At 40.7% G+C, this 12,736-nt stretch overlaps 1 protein-coding gene across 1 annotated transcript in view; it reads right to left on the bottom strand.

The window, feature by feature from the left end:
- Positions 1-1,229: 1,229 nt before the first annotated feature.
- TARS1 (threonyl-tRNA synthetase 1) overlaps positions 1,230-12,736 on the bottom strand; it is a 16,147-nt gene continuing 4,640 nt past the window's right edge. Inside the window, exons 6-18 of the mRNA XM_035902704.1 lie at positions 12,354-12,418; positions 12,194-12,272; positions 11,499-11,645; positions 10,926-11,024; positions 10,034-10,200; positions 9,315-9,477; positions 9,089-9,226; positions 8,298-8,375; positions 5,734-5,834; positions 5,506-5,610; positions 4,819-4,891; positions 3,978-4,092; positions 1,230-2,400 (exon numbers count right to left, since the gene is read on the bottom strand). Coding sequence (XP_035758597.1) covers positions 2,252-2,400; positions 3,978-4,092; positions 4,819-4,891; positions 5,506-5,610; positions 5,734-5,834; positions 8,298-8,375; positions 9,089-9,226; positions 9,315-9,477; positions 10,034-10,200; positions 10,926-11,024; positions 11,499-11,645; positions 12,194-12,272; positions 12,354-12,418 — 1,479 coding nt within the window. The 3' untranslated portion in view covers positions 1,230-2,251. The remainder of the gene's footprint in view (positions 2,401-3,977; positions 4,093-4,818; positions 4,892-5,505; positions 5,611-5,733; positions 5,835-8,297; positions 8,376-9,088; positions 9,227-9,314; positions 9,478-10,033; positions 10,201-10,925; positions 11,025-11,498; positions 11,646-12,193; positions 12,273-12,353; positions 12,419-12,736) is intronic.

Raw genomic sequence — 12,736 nt, 5'->3', positions numbered from 1 at the left:
CAAAGGTGGTGCACAGCGCCCAAAGGCTGCTCTTCAGAGGACCACTGGTGGCACCAGGAGAGGACGTGCCGCTGGGGCCAGGCCAGTTCTGCTTCTGTGCATGGCTGCAGCTCTTGGTGGCTGAAGACCTTAAACGGGCAGAGAGCCCAAGTTGAGATGGCGCTTAAGTGCTGCATTGTACCCCATCATGTCTGGACGCAGACACCTCGGTTCTGTCCCCACCCTGCTTGGAGGTAGGTGTTGTACCCAGAACACCGCTTAAGTGGTGTTTCTAGTAACACATCCATATACATGCATATATATCGTTATAGAGGTATTTAAAAGCATGATCTAAGTAAATGAGGTTTCTGTACAGGAGAACTTGTCCAAGACTGACACCTGCTGAGCCACAGGCAGTGGTGGCTTGCATTTCAGAGCACCAACCATGGATCCTAATGTGCCTAGGGGTCCCTGCGCCACCAACGGCAGAGCTCGCTCTGAAAATCCACAGACGCACCGCCTCGGGGAAGGGTGGTCTGAGGCACAGCTCCTGGAGAGAAACAGCTGCTGGCTCCTCCGTGGGGGACCAGCACCTACTCTGGTTTTGCTTCAACACTTGATGGCTCTTTCTGCGCTGGGGACAGCCAGCATCTGATTCTGCCATCTTCCAGGAGAAAGAGTCACTTCACAGAAAAGTAAAGCAGGTGCAAAATACAGAAAATAATAACCCACCTAACCCTCACCAAAGTAATTTTGAAAGCAGCAAAGCAGTGGAAAGTCAATTTGCCTCCTTTTTTTTTTCCACAGCAGTTAGATGGAACATTTATGAACGAACCAAAGGAGGAGGAAATGGATTTTGCTAGAAGTTGCTGGGGTTGTGGTCTGGCAAGACTGAATTCACAGTGGGTTCAAGTGCCGATGTTACCATCACCCCGACAAAGGTAGGTGAGAAAAGGCTGGATGAAATGCTTCTGCCCAGATAATACAGGAAACGGTGAGACTTGGAGGTTTTCAAAAGACAGGATGATTCAAACCTGTCCTCACGTTCATCTGACCTTTGCTAAGGCTGCAGCTTTCTTTTTAAAGGAACAGTTATCAGCCACCTTTGGAAGTTGTTCAAGTCAGTTAAGGGTAACACAAAAAAAACCAACCCCAAACCCACAAAACCTCAGACCATGATTTTATTTTTTGTCAGTGACAGACATTTGCCTCATGTCAGCCAGATGTGCAAAAAATACCAAAACCAACCCAAAACCCCAAAAACCGAACCCAAAACTGATGGACAGGATCCCTCAACTGTGAGAGAGGAGGGGCTGCTAACCGAGTCCGTGATGCCCTGGACTAGAGGCTTGGGAAGGAAATATTCCACTGAAGGGAATTCACCCATTACATGCACCCATTACATCGAAAAATAGCATTTAGTTAAAAAAAAATATCATTATCCCTTTTAGTTAGGTACATTCTTGCTTCTGCTGTGACACGTGCTGCCATACTGACAGGACAGCTCAGGGACAAGAACAGAAACGCTCCCTGTTCCCAAGAATCCTGCTTTTCTTGGCCTTGGCCCTGCTATGCCCTACCTCTCCCAGACGGTCTCATCCCCCTTCTACAGCTGCAACGACCTTACCCTTACAGCCAGCACGTTTCAGGTACTGCCTTCCAAAAAGGGTGTAGCTGGCTTTGGTCAGCAGCTCGGTGTGCTGGGGCAAGGAGAGCAGAGATAGTCCCAAAGGCACCAACGGCTGTGGAAGTGGGAGACCTCTGCTCACTGCCCCCATTGGTGTCACTGGGAACTGGTTGGGGTCAGCGTATTTAATTGGTGTGAGACCAGCAGACAGGACTGCAAAGGCATCACTTCCCTTGCTAAAGGAGGCACTCCCAAAAGCTGCTGCAGCACATGGTTACTATGTGGTGTTTTAGCCTGAGGTCTTTTGTTTAACTTTTGTTATCAAAATGTATTTTATTCTCAACAGGGTAGTTAGAACGCTATGGATATCCCCAATTAACGTTTCCATTTTCCCCTGCGGTCACAGAAAGTCATTTCAGCTCGCTTCATCTGTCATCGGTTAGAGGCCAGGAAATTTTACTTCAAGGTTTGTGAAAAATTGCTTTTTACAAAAGGAGACATTTCTGACTAGAGAAACATCTCTGCTGAAAGGAGCAAGAGGTCCAAGGTGAAATATATTTCAAATCTGCTTCAGCACAAAAACTCTGTGGTTAACTGAATTAAGAAAACTAGAATCTTTTTTTATGCCAGGTAGAGCAGATGGTGTCAAAATTCCTCTTCAGCTTGCCTGGAGTGAGAGCATTTCAGTTCCAGCAGCCTCTTCACAGTGTCTGCAATTGTACGCTCACCATGCACCTTGTTATCTCGGGTGCGGATGTTGACTGTTCCACTCGCCTTCTCCTTCTCACCGACAACTAGAAAGAGCCACAACGTCAAAATGAGAAACAAACACAGAGTACTCCACGGGGAAAGATCAGAAAGACAACTTGACTGTAAATAACTAATAGTGATTTCTTTTCAGAGACAGCAGGACGGTTTACTGGAAAATCTCAAAGCTACTTTACTTAAACATTAAGACACAGATATGAAGATAACATATGTATGTCTCATTACTAATGTAAGTTTTATATAACATACTTTGAGGCTGCTACAGGAGACTGTATTTCTCCGGTACCCAATCTACATTCAGTGGGACAAGAACTTGAAACAACCTCTGAACATAAATTAGGTGAGATTTTTTCCCTGATGGGCTGATCACTTGTTTGTGGTCTGGAAGGTAAAATGTGGTTGTCTTATCTGTATCAGACGCTTGATTAAAGTTCTTGTGTTCTTTAAAACTTCATGGTTCTACCCATTACTCTCAGCATGGAGTTCCTCTATCAAAGGCTCCTTCTAACTCTAGTGGATGGTGGGTAGCTTTAGGATCAATGCTAGAGCTTGAGTTTACATGACCTGACTAACACGGTGCTTCAAATCACATACTTCAGGGTCAAATTGTCCCTGCACCAACCTCTCGTGGCAGCGTCTTCCCCTATGCATGCATGTGTAGCTCAGAAATGCACCACAGGTGAATGCAGTGAAAATATGGTACTACTTCTGTCACGCTTGAAACAAGAGCATAAATTATTGGGAGTGGAATGGAAGAATTGCTTATTTGTCCAAGGGTAAAGAGATTTCATATATGTCTCCACATTGCTGCCCAGAGGACAGTGAAGACCTTTTTCTAAAGCAGCAGTGATGCCTTGGGCCACAGCGACCTCCTTTTGGTGGCTGCTACAAGAGCCAGGAGTGCCTATGATGCAGTGTCCTGGTTTCGGCTGGGATAGAGTTACTTTTCTTCATAGTAGCTAGCATAGTGCTGTGTTTTGGATTTAGTACCAGAAGAATGCTGATAACACACTGATGTTTTCAGCTGTTGCCAAGCAGTGCTCAGACTACTCAAGGACTTTTTGAGCTTCTCCTGCTCGGCCAGGTGCATAACAAGCTGGGAGTACAGCACAGCCAGGACAGCTAACCCAAACTGACCAAAGAGCTATTCCATACCATAGAACGTCATGCTCGGGGGGCAGTCGGTTGCTCGGGGACTGATCGCGGCTCGGGGAGTGATCGCTACTTGGGACGGCCTGGGCATCGCTGAGCAATTGCGTTGTGCATCGTTTGTTTTGTATATTCTGTTACCATTCTCATTATTATTATTATTTTCTCTTATTAAACTGTCTTTATCTCAGCCCATGGCTCTAACTTTTTTTTTCCTTCCCGATTCTCTCCTCCATCCCACTGAGGGAGGGGGCAGTGAGCGAGCGGCTGCGTGGTGCTGAGTTGCCAGCTGGGTTAAACCACGACATGCAGGCAGGAGAGGCTCTCTGGAATGGAGACTAGTAGGAGCAAAGTGACCTAAAACGCTGACTACCACCCTCTGCCAGAAGATAAAATGCTACGACCTACGCAAGAAAGTCAGCCAGGATAAGGTAATAAATGCACTATACGTTACCCAGAATAAAGTTATACTGTGCAAGCTGAGCATTTCTTATCTTCTTGTTTAGCGTGCACCCAGGATCTACATCAACATCTGCCATTAATCCAGCATCGTGGAACTGCTGCCTGACCTAGGAGAAGAAGTACTTAAACTGTCACTATAGGATATTCATGACAACAAACTATTTATGACTTGTAGACTTAAACCAGTCAAGCTTATCTGAACAAAGGCACCATCATTGGCTCAGGCGTTGGGAGATGAGCCCAGTTCAAGAAATGGAAACTGGTCAGCTATCATGCAAGTACATACACACTAAATAGCTGAGCAGTGATGTGAATATCTAATGTTTTGGGCTGAAGAGTGATTTGAGCTTGATAGTGTGAAAGGCAGCAGGATGGGGGAGCTTTCCAATTAGAAGATTTTTTTTTTTTTTTTAATTTTGCAGACTATTTTATTTATGTGTAATGTGCTTGAAAGAAATACAGGAGAAGGTCTGCTGGCTGCTAAATATGCAAATCTTTCTTACTGCTTTTGCAGGATGCCCATGGCCATGGGAGACCAGAACCTAAAGGGTAAGACAGCTTTTGAGCTAGAGAGAAAAAATAAGTTTTCCAAAAAGAAAAGCCTCACAAAGATCAGCATTTGCTGTTTAGATACCCAAAATTTATTTCAGGTTCTCTTTAAGATGCATCTACAGTTTCAGCAGCTAATTGCCATTCTAATATAAAAATGATACAATGTAATATGCAAAGACTTGTAACATTTATCTGGGATAAATACTATTAATCATTAATAACCAAGTATCTCAACCGAATACAATATACTGAACAAAAAGCCCCAAAACCATACACATCACCTTTTGGGCATACTCATCGCACGTTGGTCCCACTGGTACCACCATTACCTGCTGTGGGGACAGCCAGAGCGGCCTTCAATAAACAAACAAAACAAGTTTATATAGCTTTCGGTATTTTCTCAGCATGAAAAATCCTCTTAACAGATAGGACTAAAATCTGCACAACAGATTCATAAACCCAGATGCTTAGTTTGGGTTCAGAGGCAACGACAGCCTTAGACTCATTACAGTTTTTCTCCCAAAAAGCACTGAGCGTCTAAGAGAATTACAGCATGGACAGAAGTAGGTTATTACTTATTACTAACTATTCATGGGAAAACATTTACTTTTGAGTCTTCTTGGAACAAGAGGGGTCATCCCCACCAGGTATAGAAGACAACCTACATAAATGTCTCGTTGCAAGGCAGCCCAGCTGCAAAAGCCAAGTGGAGAGATACACCTGAGGTAAGACAAGCTGTACGCTGCACCTGCACGAGCAGTATCATGTGTAAAGGCTACCACATCCAGGATTATTTAATGCCTAAGGAAGGTGGTTCAGAAGGAATTGCCCTATGGTACACCTACAGCACTTCACTGCAGCAAGTGAGTAGAACAAACCCTCTTGATTCTTGCATGCTTGGGGCTAATTTCTTTTCTACACGAAGTGTTTGCTCAAACTGGAATAGTAAATCTCCTTTTCAACATTACCATTTGCCTCCATAGTTTTCAGTTAGAATGGCGATCATTCTCTCCACAGATCCCAAGATAGCCCGGTGAATGATAACTGGCCTTGTCTTGTCATTACCATCATGGCTGTGAAGAAAGGATTGAATTTTTTTTTAAATGGAGGAGTTTTTTCTTGATGTAAACTGATGCCTGTTAGTGACGTGAAAGTTAGATTACATAGCAATTAAAACCACTGGCCTCTCTGCTTACCTGACAAAAGTGAGGTTAAATCTGACTGGCAGCTGGAAGTCGAGCTGGATCGTAGCACATTGGTGGTAGCGGCCAATGGCATCTTTAATCTGAATGTCAATCTTCGGAACAAAAAGACACAAACTTTTACTGAGTTTAAGATACAAGCATGCCCCTCTGAAAGGAAGCTCATTGTTGTAAGATGGAAGATTTCACTCAATGCAGAGAAACTATATGTGGGTTTAGACAACATACTTTTAATTCAGCCCATATTAGGACTTAAATGATTTTCAGGTTCTGATGCAAAAAACGTTAGAGCTAAAACCAGGGTGAGCAAGTAGAGAGACACTACTTCAGAGGGGAACTACTTTTAATACCTCAGACTATTTTTTGTGAGTTTCACTCTGGGACTTCCATGGGCCTTTTCACTGAGTGAATTCAGCAGCACAAAAGTGCAAGTTCAAGATCAGAACTGAACATATCTTGCCAAAAAAGAAATTTCTTCAACGTCAAACTAGCAAACTCACACTCCTTCATTATGCAGTATTTGAATACTTTGTAGCTACAAATTCAGGGCATGAACATGGGATGAGAATCCTACTGTTAAATAATCCACTTACCAGTAAGGATCATATTAATAAATGACACTTGTTCTGACTATGAGGATCTACAGTCAAGCCTATTCTCTCCATTACACTCTAATCCTGAGTATGCTTATGATACACATTAGAGAGACAGATAGAAAGCAGTAGATTTATAGTGTCCTGACCTTACTTATTCATCATTTTACCAGTATGGCTATATTTTGGAGCTGTGTGCCTTATTTTACCTTATGTATCGAACAAACTGATGGGTGTTTTATTAACTGCAGTTCCAAATGTCTTTCAGTTTTGCATTCAGAAGCTAGAGTTTATCACAGTTCATCTACTCACCAAAGAGCTTCTATCAAAATAATTATTTACAACCTTCTTTAATTTTAAATCACCCAGATACAGAGCAGGGAAGAAAAAATCCAAGCAGTTTAAAAGTACCGTAGACATAGATATCAACTTAAAAAAATGTAATTTTAATAGTTTCCATTAAAACCAGTGCAAAACGCTACATGTTTGCTCACCTTACTTTGTCTAGAGTGTATTAGGAGCAAGTACAGGATTAATTAAGGTTAACAGAGGTTCCTGTAGATATTTGCCTTCTTTCAAATCAACTGAGGAAATTACTAAATCTTGTTTACATTTCACATTATGAATGATTAGCTGCTGTAACACATTTCACCTACAACTCATAAAATGAAATTGATTCAATTAGCATACAAAGAGAGAAATCAGAACCAGTTTACTAGATGACTGAATATAAACATAAATGTAGTTAGGTTTATTAGGGAAAAATTTACAAGTAATGTTGTAAGGTTCTCTGTCCTTCTACTCAAAGATATAAGGAAATTTCTAGAAAGTCCTACTTAATCCGTGCAAACTGAAGAGACAGCTTTAAAAAAACCCAACAAAACCACAAAACCAATGCATGGGGCTTTTTAAAATACCAAACCCCATCAGCAACTCAATGCTGCTACAAAATTGCCAGTAAAAACAACATTTTTCAAAAACATGTTTTACCACTAAGGTTTTTTTTGTTTTTCCATTGACTTAGGATTCACTTATCACCCAAAGAATTATTTTTAATGCAGCAGTTGCTGTGGTAATACAGATCTTACAGTGCCACCTTCTGTTCATGTCTCCCACTAAGCCAGTCAGCTCTGTTTCAGCAGCAGCCAACCAGTTTACAAAAGTAAAACAGGTTTACTTAATGAAATGGGTGTTAAAGCTATGTGAAAACCAGAATCACATTGTATTATTTCTCTCTCAAGTACGTCAGCATTTACATATCTGGAAAAAACACAAAATTTCAGCTGTACAGCATCTTAATGGTACTGATGGTATTAGATAACTATTAAAAAAAATCCTCTCTTCCTAATCCCAGCTCTTAACAATCTCAGCTTGTACCAGGTTATTGGTTCTATATCCTCCAGCCACGCCTAAACAGCACCAATGCTTTAGAAATGCATACTGACATTGAAAAATTTAGTTATAGTATCACATTGGAAAGGAACGTGCAGGTCAGTAAGTGAAAGATAAAACTTGTCTTTACCAAGAAGAACATGAATAAAACCCAAGAGCATCACCACACTATCCTCTCCTTTGCTCACAATAAAAACTTTCTTAATGTATTAACAGCATTTAGTGTCCACCTGTATTTATTTTAATTAACATAGAGCAGCATGTTAACTGGATGGATACTTTCTCTTGGTCAGGTATCTATTTGAAGTAATCTGGCAAACATTCTGCACAAACAGATGCCCAACACACGTCTTTCTGAGGAAAGTGACATTTAGCATCATTTTGTAAACACATTGAAAACTTTTGGGTTTTTTCTGCTCATATGCTATACTACAAGGAACAGTATTTGCATGCTGCCCCTACTACCAAGATTACAGTAGTATCAATGGGAAGCAAGGAATTGTGTAATTTTCACCTGCCTCATCCAAACAAAATCAAAAGCCTAACCCAGCTAGGGGTTAGCAACATACTAACCTTAGGCCCATAGAAAGCTCCATCGCCAGGGTTTAACTCCCACTTCTCACCAAAGTCATTGAGGCTGTTTTCAAGTTGCTAGGGATGAAGGATACACACACTCAGTGTTTCTCAATCATTTGCTGTCTTTCCATATTACAGCATCAGGTCAGCCTGCTGCTACAGATACGTGACACTACCAATTCTCAGTACTTCTCAGTTACTGCTGCAACTCAATTCCTTTCTGAAAAAGGAAATTTTTGGAAGAGCCCCAGCTAAAAAAAATTAGTCCAAATTTAAACAAACAAAATTAATGCATTCATTTTGCAAGAGGCCCAACCAAGGAGCATTAGCTAAGATGCAAGAAACAATTATGCTTGATTCAAAGTTTGTAGATAATATTGAGAGGGGATCTACACTGACACGCCTAATGTCTATTCCTGCCCTGTCTTCTCCCCAGCACTGCACCTGCAGGGGCTAACCCCATCCCTTTAATCATGAAAGCAACCTGGCTTTTTGAAGATGGCTCTAAGTCTTATTACAAGGGGCTGCCAGAATTGCTTCTCTTCCTCTTTTTTTTAATTATCAAAAAAATACAAGGAGGGAAGGAGAGAGAGGTAATTTGATTCTCACATGGAGATTGCTTCTGTATGGAGAGTAAGGTATTTACAGCAGCCAGACTGAAGACAGTTATTAAAGTTATATTGCTCATGTCCAGCTGTCACTGTACCTCCCAGAAGGCAATATGTTCTTACAGGACTTCCAGCTGCAGCCTTGCTTTCATATAAAAAGTTAATAAAACTACTGTTTACCTTTTCAGCTTGATTCCACACTTCAATATCTCCCAGGTACTTTTCAGGACGAGTGGAGAGATTTAGTTTAAAGGTAAATCCAAAGACATCATACACAGTACGCAAGAACTGCAGACAACTCTTTATCTCCTCTTCAATCTTCACGAGAATAGAAATAAAGTCTCAAATATGGAAAAATCAGTTAATCTGATTTTAATACCCTATTTCATTTAACAGCAGCCCATACCTGCTCCATAGCACAGAATATGTGAGCATCGTCCTGCTGGAACCGACGTACTCGAGTGAGTCCTGTAAGAGCTCCTGACAGTTCATTGCGATGCAGAACACCAAAATCAGCCAACCGCAATGGCAGCTCACGCCATGATCTTGGACGATGATCAAACATAAGGCTGAAGGAAAAGTTTGTTAGTTGAAGCTCACCCAGAATCAAAATTCCGCAAAGAACAGCCAGTGAGAAGCAGCCAGTACCTAAGCAGACGCCCATAATGCCAATGATGTAATCTGAACACAACCATCACTCTCGACTAGTTTTGTCAGGAAAAAAAAAATTCAGATATCCTTTCATAGCTAGTAGGCTTCCCTCACCTCACAGAGAGAAGACAAAACAGCACCTAAAACTGAGCATTAAAACCTGAAAGCCAAAACTGCCACAAAATTGACCATGCCCCAGTACCTATTTTGGATATCCAGGTTTTGTAGCACCAAAGTAAGCTTCAGGTTTAAAACACCATGACTGTAATGATGGAAAAATTACGTTTCTCAGTGTATCAAGTAAAGAGAGCACACAGACAACAAGACTCATAACTATATTTCTCCTGACAGCGTGTTACATCTGGATACCTGAAGATAGCCATCTTTACAATTAAGCAGGCAAAAGAGACAGGATTTTTTTTTTCCCCCCCAATCAGCATCATCTTTGGTTAACTGGACTTGCTATGTATTTACCAGTGTCCTGGACAGTTCATAGGCTTCAGAGCAAAAATTTCTTTCTCCACTTCAAAGGAAAACATATTGTCACTGTAATGCTGCCAGTGCCCCGAAGTCATCCATAGTTTGCTGTTGAAAACATTTGGAGTGACAACCTCCTGGAATCCACGTTTTCGATACTCATTCTAAAACAACAAACCGAATATGTAAAATAACTAATAAAGCAAACAAAAGTAATGGTATTCAGCCTTCAATCTGAAGCCATAAAACATACAAATGCTACCCTACAAAGTGGAGGCAGGGAGAGCAAGAGAATTCAAGTTGGACATGCCAGGATACACCCCTTCCACCAGCATCACCCTTCCCCTAACAATTCCCCTGTAGTAAGCAAGAACAACAAGTTTCCTCCCTGAGAGCAAAGCAGCAGTCTCTAATTATTCAATGACACTTGGCCGTACATTGAAGCCCAAATATACCATAATAAGACAGACTTTAAATATTGCAACAGGAAGAGCAGGATTTTTTTTTTCTACACATAATTTTATAACAAATAGTTCTACAAGGCCAAATTTAGTAATTTTATTAAAACAAATCAATACGCATCAGTGGAATAGCTATGGTGTGAGCTTAGCTGTACTATTAGATGCCAAAAAATTCATAGTATAAAGCACCATTATCACTGCTTTAACTGCAGGTATAAAGTATTGACAAAAACATAACTCGGCAGAGATTGTGACACGACCAATTCAAAGAAACCAGTTTTCTTTAGTTCTGTGACTTGCAGAACTATGAGATTAAACTAACTTGAAATGAAGGGCTGTTAATACTGTTATATGTAGCATGCTGTTACTTATGTTTCTAAAATGAAGCAATTTCTTCTATAAGAAGATTTCCAAAAGACATTACTTACCCGGATGAATTCAATTAATGTGTTATAAATGTAAGCTCCTTTTGGCAAGAAAAAACAGCTACCAGGGCTGAGCTCATGGAAGAAAAACAGTTCTTGGTCCTGCAGAAGAATAACATTTGAAAAACTCAGTATCTGCACACCAGCTTTTTCACTTAACATTCACAAATTAATTAGTACTGACTGGGCATCACTAATCAAAGTTTTAAAAAAAAATTTAAAAAGCAATACCAATAGATCATATACATTTTCACTAGTATTTATATCGACATCAGTACTTATAGCAGGAGATTGTTCCGTTTCCAGTTTCATTACTGATGCTCCAAAACTTCACGTTTATTCTGTGGAATAAGCATGTCATCATGTTTAAAACAGTGAAAAATCTAAAGAGAAGTTTTTTGCTGTGGGAATTTTGATGCTCTTTGAGAGAAAATACATTACTTTGCAACTCAGCTGAAAATACAATTATGTCATCTTGGTGTGGCAGCAAGTACACGCTGTCTTCAAGATGCTTCTAGTTAAGGGGTTACATCCACACAGTGTTTGTGAAACACATTACCAGAAAAACTGTCTCACCCGCCCAATTTTTCTGTGATCTCTATTTTTAGCCTCCTCCTGGAATTTCTCCCATTCCTTCAGCATTTTTGCATCAGGGAATGAAATTCCGTAGATCCGCTGGAGGGATTCCATATCAGCCTTGCCTTCCCAATAGGTAGAAGAATTCTGCATACAAAAATAAATGAAACATTGAAGAAAAGGAGGAGCCTCCGCATTTTACTACTACTGCCTACTATGAAAAGGCAAGCAATTATTAATAAATCACTATAATTAATGTAGTAGGACTAAGACAGAAGGAGAGTTTTAATCTTAAATTCACTGATTAGAAAAATCCAGAAAGAACAGGTGAACAAAATATGTAAAAATGGTTTAAAGCTCTCTCTTGTCTTTTTTTTTTTAAGCCTATTTGCTCTCTTAGCCTATAACCATCAGCTGAGCAAAAACTATAAACTCTAACTGATACAATTCAACCAAGCCTTAAGCCACACTCCCATTCCTAACTGTCCTGGAAGTGCAGGCCCTGGACACCTAGCTGGGCTTCACACCATTTGAATATCATTCTAGCACACAACCCTTTCCCAATTTGTTACACTGAGGTTTTGGCCAGGTTACCCATTTCATGGTACATTCTTGGATAAGCCACTGTCATATTACCCAAAGACAGCAACATGTTTTTAGTGAAAACATTTATCTAAGGCAGTTTCGGCACTCACCTTATGAATTTTTATGGTCTTTATCTTGCCAGTATGTCTGACATGAGGCCCTCTGCATAAATCTATCAAGGGACCACACCTAAGAATAGGAAAACATTCATTTGGTATATTTCATCCTAGAAAGATATATCCAGTAATACTATGATAGAAGTGTAACTACCTGTATACTGTTGTAGTTGGAGTATTGACCTTCTCATTCAGGATGCGACACTTGAATTTATTATACTGGAAAGAAAAGCAGCACACATATTTGTTAACTCCTTGTTAAGCAAAAGAACTGGCCATCGGTTTAAGTTATATGCAAACCTGATGCTATGCTGCATCAAAAGAAGATTATAAAAGACAGACAGACAGGAAGATAGTCAAGTAGTGGAGCAAGCTGCCCAGAGAGCAGGGTGTGCAGTCTCCATCCTCAGAGGTTTTGAAGGCCCAACTGGACAAGCCCTCAGAAACCTGGTCTGTACAGAGGCACCTTCCAACCTGAATGACACTATGGTTCTCCTGATGTCCTAACAGTAAAAACTTGAGTGAGGTCTATCTCAG

This window comes from Egretta garzetta, unplaced genomic scaffold, assembly GCF_000687185.1.
Source record: "Egretta garzetta isolate BGI_Z169 unplaced genomic scaffold, ASM68718v1 scaffold59, whole genome shotgun sequence".
Classification (NCBI taxonomy): Eukaryota; Metazoa; Chordata; class Aves; order Pelecaniformes; family Ardeidae; genus Egretta; species Egretta garzetta.
Note: the sequence above shows the minus strand (reverse complement) of the source record. Positions and strands in the feature narration are given on the sequence as shown.